Raw genomic sequence first — 17,411 nt, 5'->3', positions numbered from 1 at the left:
CCGTCGAGACCTTCAAGTTCCTGGGAATTACAATCTCTCAGGACCTGAAGTGGGTGCCCTGAAGTGGGTGACCAACATCAACTCCGTCCTCAAAAAGGCCCAGCAGAGGATGTACTTCCTGCGGCTTCTGAGAAAGCACGGCCTGCCACCGGAGCTGCTGAGACAGTTCTACACAGCGGTCATCGAATCGGTCCTGTGTTTTTCCATCACAGTCTGGTTTGGTGCTGCTACAAAAAAGGACAAACTCCGACTGCAACGGACAATCAAAACTGCTGAAAGGATTGTCGGTACCCCCCTACCCACCATTGAGGACTTGCACGCTGCCAGAACTAAGACAAGGGCGTGCAAAATCCTCTCGGACCCTCCGCACCCCGGTCACCAGCTCTTCCAGCTCCTTCCCTCAGGTAGGCGCTACCGATCAATGCAAACTAGAAGTAGTAGACATTCCAACAGCTTCTTCCCTCTTGCGATCAACTTCTTAAACGCCTAACCTATCATTCCATTACAACAAGCTGACAATTTTTTGACTTGAGTTCGTTGTCACATTTCTGTGGGGCCAATTATGTATTACTCGTGCACTCACTGTAGTTGTCTCGCCATGCTGCACTATTTGCATACACTGGCCACTCATGCCAGATTAGCATCTGCTCCATTTGCACATTGATTGAGGAGTATCTGTAACATTTGCACAACCAACATTGTTCCAGATGATCGCACTACTCGTCACTTTAAACCGCATACACTCCTTGAAGTCTCAGCACCCTTTGCACAATGGTCATTGCACCGGACTATTGCAATATTACTCATTCGAACTGCTCTAAGTGCTCAAGGACTCTGCATCTTTTTGCACAATTGTTTTTTGTCAATGTCTTTATGTCTCCAAAGTGTTTTGTAAATTGACTGTTTGTTGTACTAGAGCGGCTCCAACTACCGGAGACAAATTCCTTGTGTGTTTTGGACATACTTGGCAAATAAGATGATTCTGATTCAAGTTCCACTATAGAGACTAATCAGAGTAAGAGGTGGTCCAGGAGAATGCGGGGAGAGGGGAGGTATAAGATAAAGAACATTTAAATACTGTATTTCAGATTTTGTAGAACTTGTTCTTTTCCACAGTTTGACAATGGGAAGCGGGAATGCAGCGAATGCAGTCTAACCTAAGCAGATTCAGTGTGTCCACCATAGAGCCACGATTCAGAGCCGTGAACGAGTAGGCCCAATTGCTTTATTCATTATGTACATGTTTACAGTATGACTCTATACATAGCTGTGCACAAAAAGATGCTTCAACTTTTATTACATACATTTTCCATTGTACTTGTACACCTAGTATTTTTTTTTGATTGTTTTTTTACGACAAGTGCTTATGCTTAACAGGATGCATGTTTTGTTATGCAAAATGCATTGTGAATGATGCTTATTTCTGCAGCTTTAGTTTCACAATCTTGAACATTTTAAGTGTCCCTGAAATTGCTGCCCTATGACGTGTCAGTGAATGAATGGCCAGCATTTTGTCTCTTCATTGTTGTCAAGCCACTGAATTGTTGCTAATCGGAGGGCCGCCATCTGCTCATTAAAATCGAACATTAGCCAAAATTGTCCAGTGTCCTTGTATGCCCCGTCAGCAAGTGACACTAATTTTGTTACTTGCAGTTAATTCATATTTAAAAAAGCATAGCTTATACTTAATACATAATACAATGTGTATTAAATTCAATGGAAAATCTATCAACTTTTTGGGTTAATGGGGAAATCTTAACGGTACCTTAGTGATATTGACTTATTGACAAGTCATCTCAGCACTTTTACAGTAATTGTTAACATTAGCATTTAATATCACATACCGTTTGAGCCGCTTTAATATGAAAATCTTTATGATGAAAAGCGTCACCGCCCCGTCTATCTTCACTTCATCTTTACTACATTCTCTTCGGGTGACAATGACATCAGTGCTACTGCAATGGGCAAGAGCGTCTGGCTCTTACTGTTGTCGGTTACGCACATGTGGTGGTGTCACCGTGAAAAAGGTTGAAAAAAGATTTTTTTTAAAATGTTTTTTAAGTATGTGACTTAAGACTAATAGCTTTGATTCGAAGAAAACTTTAGAAATCAAGTTGCCTGTTTTTGCCTTAATAGTAAGTTTGGTATGCAAATTATACAATGTACTGTATACACCAGTACTGTCCAGGTTGCTGGCAACATCAGCATGTACTTTTGCTATTAAATATATTTGAATTGACAAATAACACATAATCTACAGTTTGCATTTTGTATACATGTAACAATGTAGTAACAATATTGGACATTTCAGAATGTTCGTAAACAATAGGTAACACATAACAAAATCCATCATTCAGAACATTTTTATTCAGCTTTTGTCAGTTGTGCCTTTGTATGTCATAGTCATCAGGGTTACACGAATAGTGGTTCAGGTCAACATAATTGACAAATATCATATTTAGCTACTAATTACTTTGTTTTACATGAACATTGTAAAGATGCACATGTTGACAAGACAACAAGACCAGCATTATCCTGACAAGCTTGCTCATGTTAAGCCTGTTTTTGATTCAATAATTTCATTCACTTTGTGAATATCAGGCATCCCACGGGGATACATTACTTTTAAAGCTGTCTCGTTTTTGGGGTGTGTGCATAACAGGCAAGTTTTATTTGCTATATATTCACACCTTTCCCTTTATCTTTTTAGTGGTTTGGAAGGCGTGAAAATCCAGAGGATGTGGATTGAATACATCGTTGTTATTGGTGTTTCTAATTAAAAACAATTCAGTAAAATACTAAAACATATTTGTAATTTTTTTTTTTTTTTACACATTGAATTGTATTTACATAATTTAAATAACAAACATCCAGCTGTTGTGGACGCAGTGATGCAAGAGGGCTGCCTGCAGCACCAGCAACCAGTGATGGAGTTAAGTGGGCTAGGCACACCCCAGCATATGTAAGACTTGGTCTGCAATACGCATTTTTTCAGACTCGTCACTGGTTTGTGGAGTTGCCGTTTCACCTGGAGAGTCTGGCTCTGTGACCCCCCAAAAAAAAGCAAAGACATTATGCCATTTATACTTACACTGCACCAACAGATTTTTTATTTTTTTTTTACAACCCCAATTCCAATGAAGTTGGGACGTTGTGTTAAACAAATAAAAACAGAATACAATGATTTCCAAATCATGTTCAACCTATATTTAATTGAATACACTACAAAGACAAGATATTTAATCTTCAAACTGATACTTGGTTTTGACCAAATAATCATTACTTAGATTTTATGACTGCAACACGTTCCAAAAAAGCTGGGACAGGGTCATGTTTACCACTGTGTTACATCACCTTTTCTTTTAACAACATTCAATAAACGTTTGGGAACTGGGGACACTAACTGTTGAAGCTTTTTAGGTGAAATTCTTTCCCATTCTTGTTTGATGTACAGCTTCAGCTGTTCAACAGCCCGGGGTCTCCGTTGTCGTATTTCACACTTCATAATGCGCCACACATTTTCAATGGGAAACGGGTCTGGACTGCAGGCAGGCCAGTCTAGTACCTGCACTCTTTTACTACAAAGTCACGCTGTTCTAACACGTGCAGAATGTGGTTTGGCATTGTCTTGCTGAAATAAGCAGGGGCGGGCATGAAAAAGACGTTGCTTGGATGGCAGCACATGTTTCTCCAAAACCTGTATGTACCTTTCAGCATTAATGGTGCCTTCACAGATGTGTAAGTTACCCATGCCATTGGCAGTAACACAGCCCCATACCATCACAGATGCTGGCTTTTGAACTTTGCGTCCACAACAGTCCGGATGGTTCTTTTCCTCTTTGGCCCAGTGGACACGACGTCCACAATTTCCAAAAACAATTTGAAATGTGAACTCCTCGGACCACAGAACACTTTTCCACTTTGCATTAGTCCATCTTAGATGAGCTCGGGCCCAGAGAAGCCGGCGGCGTTTCTGGGTGTTGTTGATCAATGGCTTTTGCTTTGCATAGTAGAGTTTCAAGTTGCACTTACGGATGTAGCGCCAAACTGTATTTACTGGCATTGGTTTTCTGAAGTGTTCCTGAGTCCATGTGATGATATTCTTTACACTGTTTTTGATGCAGTGCCGCCTGAGGGATCGAAGGTCACGGGCATTCAATGTTGGTTTTCGGCCTTGCCGCTTACATGCAGTGATTTCTCCAGATTCTCTGAACCTTTTGATGATATTATGGACCATAGATGATGAAATCCCTAAATTCCTTGCAATTGTACGTTGTGGAACGTTGTCCTGGCGGGACGGTGGCCGACTGGTTAAAGCGTCAGCCTCACAGTTCTGAGGACCCGGGTTCAATCCCCGGCCCCGCCTGTGTGGAGTTTGCATGTTCTCCCCGTGCCTGCGTGGGTTTCCTCCCACATCCCAAAAACATGCGTTAATTGGAGACTCTAAATTGCCCGTAGGTGTGACTGTGACTGTGACTGTGAGTGCAAATGGTTGTTTGTTTGTATGTGCCCTGCGATTGGCTGGCAACCAGTTCAGGGTGTACCCCCCGCCTCCTGCCCGATGACAGCTGGGATAGGCTCCAGCACGCCCGCGACCCTAGTGAGGAGAAGCGGCTCAGAAAATGGATGGATGGAACATTGTCCTTAAACTGTTCGACTATTTTCTCACGCACTTGTTCACAAAAAAGTTGAACCTTGCCCCATCTTTGCTTGTGAATGACTGAGCAATTCAGGGAAGCTCCTTGTCTACCCAATCATGGCACCCACCTGTTCCCAATTAGCCTGTTTACCTGTGGGATGTTCCAAACAGGTGTTTGATGAGCATTCCTCAACTTTCTCAGTCTTTTTTGCCACCTGTCCCAGCTTTTTTGGACTGTTCTGCAGCCATAAAATCTTAAGTTAATGATTATTTGCTAAAAACAATAAAGTTGGTCAGTTTGAACATTAAATATCTTGTCTTTGTAGTGTATTCAATTAAATATAGGTTGAACATTATTTGCAAATCATTTTATTCTGTTTTTATTTATGTTTAACACAATGTCCCAACTTCATTGGAATTCGGGTTGTATATATTCATATCGAGTCAAATGTGGTTAGCTGATCATGATTCAGAGGGATAAGAAACCCACTATGAGGTCATTATACAGAAGATGACCCAGTATTAACACGATATGAGGGATATGTTTGTGAATTATATACCTGTAATACTGGTGGCAGTTGTGATGCTGCGCCTCTTCCTTTTGTTGCCCTACACACAAATATTTTGAGTTTGAGTTTTTGTCTACGAGTTAATACAATATAAAAAGTTCGAGGGCGGGCTCACATAGTTGTCACTGCTGGACCATTCAGGATACATCTGGGAATGGAGTTTTTTCTCAGCATCAGCGATCTTATAATATTTTGCCTGTCCCTCGTCAGTCAGCAACTTCCACTGTGGATATTTTAAAAAAGCACATTTGTACTAATACTACTAATAATAAATAATTATGCTAATTGATGTATTTAAAGGATAAAGGAGGGAGCAAGCACACTCACCATGTGCCCCAGGACAGTATTGACAGATGCACTGTCTTTTAAATTCATCTGTGCCTTTACATGTTGTCTCTGCTCCTTCAGAAAACACATAAAGGCATTGGGTGGCTTCTTGACATATGGCTGGTCTGCATCCCGTATGCGCCGGCGCCTTCGTTTTCTTCTGATGTACAGAAAAGAAACAAAAAAAACTCAGGTTACCTTTGTATGAAATTGGGAGGAAAGAAGTTTGATAAAGAAAACATTTGACAAAACTAAACGACTATTGAAAATCTTTTGAGGAAAACAAAACACAAAATTGAAGACTCTAAATTAATCTACAGGTACGAATGTGAGTGCGAACCGCTGTTTGTTTCTTTGTGCCCTGCGATTGGCTGGCGACCGGTTCCGGGTGTACCCCACCTCCCGCCCGAAGATAGCTGGGATAGGCTCCAGCACGCCCGCGATCCTAGTGAGGATAAGCAGTAAAGAAAATGGATGGATGGATGGATGGATGGACGGACCCCATTCAACAGTTTTGGTCGCAGGTATGGATGTGTTCCAATATCTCAACACACAACACCACACACAAAGAATCTGTTCAGCTACCGACCTCGAAGTCTCGCATGATCCAATGTGATCTCACAAAACCGGATTGAAGAAGAAACACTGTCAGATACGCACCGATGTTTCCCGAGTGTTCCCGAAGGTTGCTGAAGAGAGCCTTGTAAAATGGCGATGTTCTCAAAAACAACTTGCTTTGGAAAATACTTCTTGCCGTCTGGGGAACCCAATTTTCTACATAAAGCGCCATCGGGTAAGACTTTTTTGTTTTCATTTACGGTCGCTTTCCTATTCGTCAATCTTGGGTGCTTCTTGATTGGCTACACACATTCTGTTCCGTGTCAAAATTCTCGGCGTTATGACTCTGGAGAAGTTGGCGTTCCCCAAGCACATGAAGAGTTTTGGTCATAAATATTCAACGCGTTCATTATTTAAGATTGTCAGCCCCAACCTGTTTCGGACCCTAAAATCGGGATGAATCCACTCTTAACACATTATCAGACCTCGGGACAATCTTATAGGATAACCTTATATATAAAACTTTAAGGTTGCCTGGCGTTTGACGTGAGGTCGGGGAAGGGGCAGAATTGGCACAAAAACAGGCTGATTGTCTTTATGTGTGTAGCGGGCCTAAAATTCATCCCTAGGGAATTTCACAAGAGAGGGCAGCAGTAGATCAGAAGCCTTACTACACAGAGCCCTGTCTTCTAGGGTTGCAGGAGATACAGTATTTTGGTCAGTGCCCTGCTCTAGTGTAACTCAACAATAGTCAGGAAGGAGACTAGCATGTTTCCAACAACTATTTTCACTTCAAAATCCCAAGTCCTTACAGTGGGGTTACTGCTGACAAACTAGAAATACAGTACTTACTCAACCTTCACCTGAAATCTTCGTTTTTTTTTTGTTTTTTTGTTTTTTTAAATCAGGCCACTGCTACCAGTCATGAGATATGCGCTAAGATAAAAAAAAATAAGTCTTACTTTGTAGATGTTATTGGAGGAGCAGCAAATACCGGGGGACCAGTGAAGTGATAGACCACCCCTCCATTCCTTTATGGATAAAGCAGACAAATGTAATTTGATAAAGGGAAGCAAAATATTTGAAATTGCTTTAATAGTGTCTGTTTGCTAGAAAAGAGACATGAAAATGATTCTTACTTTGAGGTTGAACTCATCGGAGCACCATAGACAGATTGGCCTGTCATCTGAAACTCTCCTCCATTCCTATATTGATTCATGTGAGATGTTTGAAACGGGATATGAATATCTTGATAATGCCTTTTATGTGTATTACTTACAGCATCCCAGGAGGACACCAATTGGAGCTTTCGGGAAGTGTCCACCCAGGCAGTGAGATATTCTGTTAGTGCAAATATAAGGAAAAAGTTGTCAAGTGCCCACAAGGTGTCAGCATGCTCCCCTCCAATTCAGTTACAATAAGCTTATCGTGTTGAATACCTACAAAGTATTATTATCCCTGTTTTTATTACTATTAATTGTTTAGCAACTACACAATCTTAATATGTGACGAAAAGGATAAACATGCATGAATTAAATCAAACCCTTCATGAACTCTTTTGCGACCCTTTACATCCAGCTACACACAGGTTACTATCGGTTATGCACTCACCTGAGGGGCACCTGCCTGACTTTTGATGTCAAATGCATGCATGCCATATGGATTTGACTGAGGTCCTGCCATCATCTGACCTGGCTGCCCAAAACCTGAACCGGGCGGGATGTACCCACTGTAGCCTCTGCTGTGACCAGAGACCAACTGACAGTGGGTGTCAAACCTGAGCCAAGGAGGCACAGGAGGTGGACAGCTTGTGGGAGTACACACCATGCCGCTGACCACCTCCAGGAGAGTGGAAACAACTTCCTCCCACTTGAGTTCTGCAACAACTTTCTCAAATTCTGCCCTGAGCTGCTCCATACTGTCAGAACTAGCTCCTTCTGACCCTACTCCTCACCTCGCCCTCCTGAAGAATGACAACGGCTGAAGACTATTGGGCTCCTGTGACACACATCAATGGGAAGCTGCTTTTGAGACACTTTTGAGGGTCACATCATATATCACAGATAATAGTGTGCTTGTTTTACTCAAAGACAACTTGATTTAAAAAAATAAAAGTAAAAAACAAATATCAGATTCATTACCATTAATGAAATGAAAGTAGCTTTCCCTTTATATAGCAAGGAACCATATTTGTTCAGTTACAGGTTTTACAACCATATTCCGTAATTTAAAATTAAGACAAAATGGACACCACATGCCTCACCATAAGGTAGAGGGGCCGTGCCAACCAAACCATCATTATTATTAATCATCATCAATAAACCTATTTATAACACATTTTGAAGAAGTTACTAATGTTGGCCAAAAAAAAACGTTAAGTCCAGTACTTTTTTGGAGCTTGAATTGTCACTTGTGGATGAGTTGTGGAATTATGACAGATTTTCATTATTATTTATTAATTATATACTGTTATTATTATTATTACACTACTATGAGCAGTTCTGTTGCGTTTATTTCTGTGGGTGTTGCCGTTATTCTATGAGATTTGCGTTGTGATACAACGCAGTTAGACAATTACTGCTTTTTTCTTTAATAAACTATATGGAAAACCCGACCTGACTTTATATAAGTACAAAAAAAAAAAAGTACAGTAATGCGAGGTTCAACTACTGACGTGACATCAAGGTACAGTACACAGAACTCTCCAGAAGCCGTGTTGCTTGGATACATAAAGGAAAAGATGACTTGTCTGTTGAAATTCAACATTTTGGGAATAACGAAGTTATAAATATTACTGATGTGGGGAGTTTGCATTGTACATTATGGTATATTATGAAATTATGTAACTGAAACGTTTGGTTAACTTTGAACTGACTTCTTCAAAGACGTGAAAAATAAGTACTTGTCGAGAGATACTTACGATTGCGATCAGCGACGCATCTTTTCTCCCAACGAACTTGTCCCCAATTTGTCTTTAATTGTTCGGCATGTTATGAGTTAATTTAGGTATCCCGAGTTACAACTGGATGCTGTCTAAAGTACTGCTAAAATGAGACACCAGACAGAAGGAAAAAAAAATGTCATATGAAAGCCTAAACGTATCACATAGAAATATGCGTTGCGGGGCAACCACACACTACGAGCGTTTCCGTTTCCTGTTTTATTATTATTATTATTATTTTTAATATAAATATTTTATGTCAATCTTGGCTCCGCTAGAATACAGTAATGCAGTGAATTAAGATGTTCAAACCATATATGTGGTTCAAACTATAGATGAGTTTAGTGTGTTATTGTCACGTTGCATGATGGCAAAATAAACTCATTTTAGAACAGAATTAACTAATTGTATATTGGACACTTTATGTGAGGATGTAGCGATTTTGAATTGAAGTCTAAAATCGTTGTAGTTGAAGTTGGGTTTTAATGACTTAATAAAAAAAGGGGGGGGGGGCTGTATTTGAGCCTCCGAGACAAAAGGAGGCGCCATATTGCTTTAGAAATCTAACGCCATAACACTACTGAGGAGAAAGGGCAGCAACTTCCTGCTGTTGTCTCGGAAAAAGAAACTTTCCCTTTATCGAGTAGATTCAAACTTACATTTCTTTTAATCGACAATGCCTGTTGTTTCCGAAATAACCTAACAGTTCCCTCCTCCTGCCTCGAGGTAATGTTATAAAAAAATAAGTTTCGTTTCACTTTTCTTTCCGCCCCATTATGCAAGTACACGTGTCCTAATGCGCATGTATGTTGCATGTTGTGTACTACTCAAGACGTGCTATCAATTTTCAAATGACAACTGGTATCAAAGGCGGTTTGCATGTCGTGTACTGCAGCCGAAGCTTTGCTAACAACAATATATAGCCATGTAGCTTTCAATGGCTCACGTGTTAACTGATTTCCCATGCTCTTCCTCCATAGAGTTAAATATTAGTAATTATCCAGAATTTATCTTTGTGTGAGCGATGTGCCCCATTTACCCCTCGAACGTAAACCACAAAGACTAGCAAAATATCTGAAACGCCTTTAAGTATAAGACAGTGCTTTCTACACCATTGTAAACAACCACAATGACACATACACTACAAATCATACTACAGCATTCTTTTTAGTTATTTGTTTTAATAACCTTCTATTGGCTCTCATTATAGTGTACCAGTTGAGTGAAGTGGCTTCTTACATGGAATAGTAAATAAGTTTATGGATGACTGCTGAATTATGTTGGCAGTCTTATTTCAGGTTATTTATCCGTCACACTGCTCAATTTTTTTTTTTTTTTTTTAAATTCCAATAGGTCATAATATGTGGGCTGAAGAAAAACAATGCAAAAACATGGCCTCAGTTTTCCTGAACCACCCAGAAGACAGCAGCTGTGTGGTTCGCAGAAGCTAATATAAACCAGCAGTGGCTGTTTTCCAGCATTTTCTGATCTTGCATCAATGATCATGCAGTCGGTCATGGACCCACCTGCACCAGAGGTTAACAACCCACCACCGCCTGAGGTTACAAATGCCAATAAGTTAGGCCGAAGGACCAACCAGCTTCAGTTCATGCAGCGTGTCGTGGTCAAGGCTGTGTGGAGGCACCATTTTGCCTGGCCTTTTTACCATCCTGTTGATGCTGTGGCTCTTAAACTACCAGTAAGTACTGTGCAACGGCATTGGGGTGATAAATAAATAGGCAGATCTGAGTTTTCACAATAGTTTGATAGCACAATGTTATTACAATATAAAACTCTCTTTGGATTGTAAAGGTATGGTTTATAATAGGATTAAAATTTAGCTATTCCTGCACTCACCATTGGATGTCAGTCTCTGCTAGTGGATGGTTGTGTGCTGATGCCAACATAGTTTTGACTAATCTGATTGTGTTTCGACATTATGTGGTCCGTTTTCGATAAAAATAACTTCAAGCATGTAAAACCAGCAAAAACGTTACTCAACTAATAACTGAAAATTTACCCTCATAATACAGTAGTTAAGATAGTCAAGGGTTATATTCCATGTTTAATGCAGGTGTCAGATTGTCCAAATCGAAAATGATCTGAAAAACAAAGTCTCCGACTCTATCTATATTTGCTTGTCTTTGCTTGTTCATCACAAAAATAAAACTTATGCATATTCCTTAAAAACCCACTTCCTGTTTCAGATTTTTCAGGATCTACTGTACTTAATTGTGCCACATGTGGCTCAGTAATTCGTCCCCCGAATTGAAATACTTTAATAAATAAAATAATAAATAAATACTTATACTTCAATTAGTGTAGACATAGATTAATGATATGTCCAAATCATAGTGATAGAGCTTGAAATAAACCAAATCTTAGTAAAACGTCTGTAATGTATAATTTAATCATGCAATAAAGCTGGAAGTTGATGTGCTCCTAATAATGTATAAAGTGTAACCTTTTCATGTAAAACCAGGACATAACACAATTAGGATTTTGTCTTTACCAATATTACAAATTATACGTGTGTGTACTGTGTAATTAACCTTAAAACGTCACAGTTGTCCACAAACCACCTCACCTTGCTATATGTCACAAACAGGAAAGACAGAAGTTACATTACTTACCGGGACTCTGTCTATTAATTAGGATTATCATACCATAATAACAAACCCTATGGACTTGGGAAGCATCAAAAGACGCCTCGAGAATAACTACTATTGGAGTGCCAGTGAATGTTTGCAGGACTTCAACACTATGTTCACCAACTGCTACATTTATAACAAGGTGAGACACATCTTGTTGTAGCTTGCTGTTTTGCCTCCTAACTGCTCTTAGCTATACACTTAGCCCACCCTCTCCTCTAGCCTACAGATGACATTGTGCTGATGGCTCTTGCATTGGAAAAGATTTATTTGCAAAAAGTTGCACAAATGCCTCAGAAAGAAGTGGAGCTGTTGCCTCATGCAGCCAAAGGGAAAACCAAAAAGAAAGGTTCAGGTAATGGATTCTCTGAATGCCTCACTTGATTATTACACCAGTACCATGGGAGGTCATTTTACTTTAGGCTTGAATCTGCAGCAGAAAACATTCAGATATTTGCAAAAAAAAAGAAAAGAAAGGAAAATCGGGACGGGTCAATAAAATAAATTTTACGTCAAATTCTTTGTTTCATAGCTACTAATGTGCAGTACATATTTTTGCCCAACTTCGGCCTTAAAGGTCCTGTATTTTACCCATTTAAACCTCCATAGAGTGACTCTCTAACATGGACTTAGTATAAAAATGTCAATTTCCTGAATAAAAACACCTTGGTTTTGTCATACGTGTCCAGAAAAGGCCCCTTTGACAACAACCTCTGTTGGACCCAGTTTTGTATCCACCTTGTCCATATTTGGCCAAGAGCCCCCCCCCTTTCCCCTGATTGGTTGCCTTCATGTAGAAGACTTGTGAGAGCACACGTGTTTGTGATGTTTACAGCGCTGGCTCGGGAGCGAAAAGGGAGGGCGGCGATCTTCGCTAATGATCTAGGTAACCTCGAGAAATTCACTTGACCTGATTTCAGGCCTCTCGGCAGAAAAACGGCTGGAACTCAGGAATGCGTGGACAATTTTAATTCATAGATCACATTTACTGAGGCATTACAACAAATGTATCTCCACTGAAAGCATCAATCTTCGTGAATGACAGCATTACTAAAACTAAGAAGCACTTATCTTTTGGTAAAGAGCTGATTCTGCCTGCTGCGAAGGACATTTGGATGAATTCTATGGCAAAGTTTCAGTGAAACAAGAAGGCGGAGGCGGTGCACAGAAGATGCCTATGCAGTATGACACATTTGAGGGAATGAGTGGGCTAATACTTTTAGGTATTTTTTTCATGAAAAATTCAAAGCATTTGTTTGTCCAAAATCTGACATTTTACAGAGGATGTCAACTTTTTATATCCTCTTCCTGGTAAATGCTTTTGATATATCGTTCACAAATTTGTGTTATGCATGCAGGTCGGCAGGAGGGGACTACATCCTTTTCAGCCAAATCGCAGACACAGACAAAGCACACCGGCTCCAATTCACCTTCAAAGCCCAAAGAGGCTTCACAGTCCAACACTGTATGTCTTCTTGATGCTGCATCATATGATAGATTTTTTTTTGGATCATGAGAACTTACTGTATTATTTTATTTGACCAATGAAGAAGAAAGGCCTAAAGAAGAACAATTCAGTTATTGATGCATCAAGGCCGAATGAGTCTCCAGAAAGCAAGAGAAGACGGGAAATCCCAGACCATTCCAACCTCCTGCATGTCAGCGAAAAAGACTTGGCGCTCCAAGACGGTGAGACGATCCAACTCCGATACTGTGAGGAAATCCTGAAGGAAATGCTCTCTAAGAAGCATGTAACGTACGCCTGGCCTTTCTACAAGCCTGTGGATGCTGAAGCTTTGCAGCTGCATGACTATCATGACATCATTAAATACCCAATGGATCTCAGTACTGTCAAGGTATTAAGTCACATTTGCATTTTTGCTGTTACCAAACTAAGCTATTAATTTCAGCAAAGGCTGTCACCTCTCACGACTCGTTTCATTACTAGGCAAAAATGAAGAGAGGAGAGTACCAGGATGCTCAAAGATTTGCTGCGGACGTCAGGTTAATTTTCTCCAACTGCTACAAATACAACCCGCCACACCTTGAGGTTGTGGCAGGGGCCAAGAAGCTTCAGGTACATTCAGCAGAATGTCACGCAGTTTGACAACAAAGTTCTCTCTGTAATTTAAACTTCTCTAATTCACTCCTTCCTGTTTGCTCTAGGATGTGTTTGAGAAAAGATTTGCTAAAATTCCGGACGTGCCCATCAAGAGCACTTCACAGGTGATCTACAGTCCGCTTCTTAGTGGGCTGACCGCCACAGTCTCTTACACTTTGGACAAATCTGATGAACAAGTCAACCAACTGCCAGCGTTGCAACAACAGGTGGACAAGTTTCTAATTGTCCAAAAGTTTATTGAAGACTCTAAATTGTCCTTAGGTGTGAATGGAATGGTTGTTTGATCTAATGTGCCCTGTGATTCAGTGAATCACAGGGCAGCTCACCTGGCCAGCTCACCCGTGACCCTAATGAGAGCTAAACCTGTAGAAAATGTGTGGTTGGATGCTGAAAACGGTAGTCTCTTAAAACAAGGACATCGCCATCTGACATGTTAAGTGTTTACTTTGATCATGTGCACATCACAACCAAAAATAACAAAGACAATACACATCACTGTAGTAGAATAATTGGGTACCATACATGCAAAAATTACATTTCCTTTGAGTAGTGAGTACTTACCTATTGTAGGTCAAATTTCACACCCACATGTGTGACATCTACAGTTGGCAATTTTTGGGAAAATATTACTGATGACTGAACAGGGACCATCAGGTTTTCTTTGTTGCCGTTTTGTTTCCTTAGTTTAATTTTTTTTTTTTTTTTTTATAAAGCGTTTTCTGTGATCGTTTTTTTTTTTCTTTTTAATTTTAAAGAATGGTACACATCTTACAAATTCTGCCAGGGTATGTACAGCACAACTGTACCTGTTATTTATTTTCTTGGCTTTCAAATACATATATATCTGATTTAAGAGATTATGCAGCCTGGAAGATTTTAATGGACAGAAGCCAGAATGGCACCGTTCTAACTCAAATCTGTATGATGCAGCTTGAAGATGTTCACAAACAGCTTAATATGCTCTCGGAAGTCCCACCAAGGAAGAAGGCTGACAGGAGACAAAGTAAAGACAGCACTGAATGTGTTCATATTGACAGCTATCGGTAGGAAGGCCTATCTACGTTTTATTTCTCCCACCTAAAACAGACTGAAATAATGTTTTTATCCATACTGTCTTTATTTTCAGGAAGTCAAAGAATCGAGGTGACGACTCTGATGAAGAATCTCTGCAAATGACGTACGATGAGAAGCACCAACTGAGCCTCGACATAAACAGACTATCTGGCATAAAGCTGGGCCAGGTGGTGCGCATCATTCAGACACGAGAGTCATCAATATGTGACGCCAACCCAGACGAGCTCGAAATCGACTTTGAGATACTGAAGCCGTCAACTCTGCGTGAACTGCAGCAATATGTCCGCTCTTGTCTATCCAAGAAGTTTAAGAGATTTCAAAGTAAGTGAACAGTAATTTAGAATGAGTGTGTTTATCCAAAAACATTTTATTGTAATCCGAATCAGTGACTGCTGAATTTTTATTTTCATTAACACAGAGAAGAGGTGTCAAATTGGGCCTCAGCAGATGGAAAGCAGCAGCTCCTCAGATTCCTATTTCAACAGTTCTTTGGACTCCAGTTCAGAAAATTCTGACTTGTGACAGCGTCAATCGTTTTTATCCTTTGACTTCTCCAGATTATGTATAGTACAGTATATATTATTTTGTTATATTTTAATAAAAACACCTTTTTACATGTTGTATTCTGTACATTTACTTTTATCAGGCACTATGAATCTAATTAGTGGAAACCTACTAAGGCCAAGTCCTTGCTCTTCAGTTTGGTTATCCAGTGTGTATCAGGGCCTTTTCAAGTGCAACTTAATTTGTCAAACAATCCACCCTTATATCTAGGGGGGGAAATAACAACTTTAAACAGTCCCTGAACCTACAGTAGATTTTAAGTCTACACACCCTGGTTCAAATGGCAGGTTTATGTGATGTAAAAAAAAATGAGACCAAGACAAATGTTTTTTTCCACCGCTAAAGTTACCTATTTAACCAGTACACATTCAATTGAAAAAGAATGAAATATTTTTTGAGAGAGAAAGTAAAAATAAACTGAGATAATGTGTTTGCACAGTTTATTACTGGAGATGTGGCTGTGCTTACAATTAACTACTCACATTAAAACTCACGTTAAATTGGAGTCAGCACACATCTGCCACCATTTAAAGTGTCTCTTATAAAGCTGAATAAAGTTGAGATGTTCTAGAAGGCTTTTCCTGATATTTTTTGCTTTCTAGCAGAAGCCTGAAGGTTTTGTGCACTGACAGGTACAGTGGAACCTCGATTTAACGGACTCCAATTTAACAGACTTCGGATTAACCCACGAAAATGGTGCAAAACAATAATTTTGGCACTGTACTAGTGTTTTTAGGCCACAAAAATATGATTTAATGGATGACCCCTCCCCCTATTAGTCTGTTAAGTTGAGGTTCCACTGTATGTCAAACTGTTCATAATTCACTCCACTTTGACAGTGGAACCTCGATTTAATGGACTGTTAGGGGGGAGGGGTCGTGCATTAAAGCCGGTTGGCTGTTTAATTGAAGCTATTTTTTTCGTGGTCTAAAACAAAATACAAATCAGTCACCTTTTGAACCGTTGTTTTGAACTCAAAATAGGCCATTTACATGAATCGTATGAACCGATGAGTATTTCCTGATCCGTTAGTACATCTTGTATTGATTAGGAAATGCAATTATCTGATTAGTTTATGGATGTAAATGTTCAATGCATTAAGTGATGGAGGGATGTTAGGGATTATGTCACAACACTGAATGACCTAACTTCAAATTCAGAAATGGCCAATAAAAAGAAAAACATTGTACTTAATATTTTCCTGCAGGATGCATTTGGGATTAGCCTTTGAAGTTGGTAATAGTGGAAAATTAACTGAAACAGACAATGATTTTAGTCAATTATTTTCCAGAATGAGAGTGCTTAAAGAGGAGGATGCTATTCATGTGGCACATCTTTAAGCAGGCATCAGGTGCAGGTGGAGATGGGACTTGCTCAAATTGGAGGCCAAAACAAAAAAGCAAAGAAATGAGGCAAATTTAATTTTCATCTTAAATTTGTACATCAACATGTACTTGAGCAGTGTAAATAAATGTTTATCTGCGTGAAGGAAATTGGTTGATTTTGTTTTATTGTACTCTTCAGAGTCTTCCAGATTGCTTAATTTATGTTAAAATAAAAAAATAATAATCTCTGCGCAGGCCCGGGGAATCCCCCCATTCTCCCTCTACAATGTTTTTTTTTTGTCACCTTTTTCATGCCTTTGGTGTTTGCATGTCTCCTAAAAACACCCAATACAGTTCAAAATTATTGTAAATAAAGACCCCCCCCCCCACACACACACACACAAAAAGGCTTTAAAATGTTTGAAAAGTTTTGTAGTTTATTCAAACTTACTACCTCTTTGGTGCATGGGTGTCGATTTTGAATTCCAAATGTACAGAATTTTCTGTCCATCAAAGGTACACTGTGTAACAGTTTTTACTTTACTGACCAGAATCGGTATCTGCGTTTATGTGTTATCATTGGTGTATTATGACCTCTGCTAATAATTTGATATGTTCTCGTAAGCAAAAATTGTTTGATT

At 39.6% G+C, this 17,411-nt stretch overlaps 2 protein-coding genes across 4 annotated transcripts; one reads left to right on the top strand and one right to left on the bottom strand.

Moving 5' to 3' along the window:
• Positions 1-2,065: 2,065 nt before the first annotated feature.
• On the bottom strand, positions 2,066-9,166 carry LOC133413874 (protein pop-1-like). Its single transcript, XM_061698775.1, has 9 exons — positions 9,014-9,166; positions 7,705-8,091; positions 7,373-7,434; positions 7,233-7,298; positions 7,056-7,124; positions 5,536-5,695; positions 5,324-5,431; positions 5,200-5,248; positions 2,066-3,043 (listed from the first exon to the last, which is right to left on the bottom strand). Exons 2-9 carry the CDS (start codon positions 8,008-8,010, stop codon positions 2,943-2,945), a joined length of 921 nt encoding a protein of 306 aa, XP_061554759.1. The 5' UTR covers positions 8,011-8,091; positions 9,014-9,166; the 3' UTR covers positions 2,066-2,942.
• A 448-nt stretch (positions 9,167-9,614) lies between these two features.
• Positions 9,615-15,497, top strand: LOC133413663 (bromodomain-containing protein 2-like). 3 transcript variants are annotated; one of them, XM_061698316.1, is made up of 11 exons: positions 9,615-9,760; positions 10,388-10,733; positions 11,690-11,827; positions 11,908-12,040; positions 13,044-13,150; positions 13,236-13,541; positions 13,634-13,762; positions 13,852-13,911; positions 14,738-14,850; positions 14,934-15,202; positions 15,300-15,497. In XM_061698316.1, the coding sequence occupies exons 2-11, from the start codon at positions 10,533-10,535 to the stop codon at positions 15,401-15,403; spliced, it is 1,560 nt and encodes a 519-aa protein (XP_061554300.1). In that variant the 5' UTR covers positions 9,615-9,760; positions 10,388-10,532; the 3' UTR covers positions 15,404-15,497. The 3 variants fall into 3 exon arrangements, with proteins under 3 accessions (XP_061554300.1, XP_061554298.1, XP_061554301.1); XM_061698314.1 differs by having other exon boundaries at positions 13,852-14,013; XM_061698317.1 differs by lacking the exon at positions 9,615-9,760 and having other exon boundaries at positions 10,677-10,733; positions 11,643-11,827; positions 13,852-14,013.
• Positions 15,498-17,411: the final 1,914 nt, after the last annotated feature.

Source organism: Phycodurus eques, chromosome 15 (assembly GCF_024500275.1).
Source record: "Phycodurus eques isolate BA_2022a chromosome 15, UOR_Pequ_1.1, whole genome shotgun sequence".
In the NCBI taxonomy this organism is placed as follows: domain Eukaryota; kingdom Metazoa; phylum Chordata; class Actinopteri; order Syngnathiformes; family Syngnathidae; genus Phycodurus; species Phycodurus eques.
This window is presented reverse-complemented; position numbering and strand designations above follow the sequence as displayed.

Coding starts and splice junctions, on each gene's coding strand:
- LOC133413874 (XM_061698775.1), bottom strand. CDS start 8,010: ATGGAGCAGCTCAGGGCAGAATTTGAGAAAGTTGTTGCAGAACTCAAG. Junction 7,435..7,704: donor GTCAGGCAGGTGCCCCTCAG/GTGAGTGCATAA, acceptor TTGCACTAACAG/AATATCTCACTGCCTGGGTG. Junction 7,299..7,372: donor TGGTGTCCTCCTGGGATGCT/GTAAGTAATACA, acceptor GAATCAATATAG/GAATGGAGGAGAGTTTCAGA.
- LOC133413663 (XM_061698314.1), top strand. CDS start 10,533: ATGATCATGCAGTCGGTCATGGACCCACCTGCACCAGAGGTTAACAAC. Junction 11,828..11,907: donor ACTGCTACATTTATAACAAG/GTGAGACACATC, acceptor CCTCTCCTCTAG/CCTACAGATGACATTGTGCT. Junction 12,041..13,043: donor AACCAAAAAGAAAGGTTCAG/GTAATGGATTCT, acceptor TTATGCATGCAG/GTCGGCAGGAGGGGACTACA.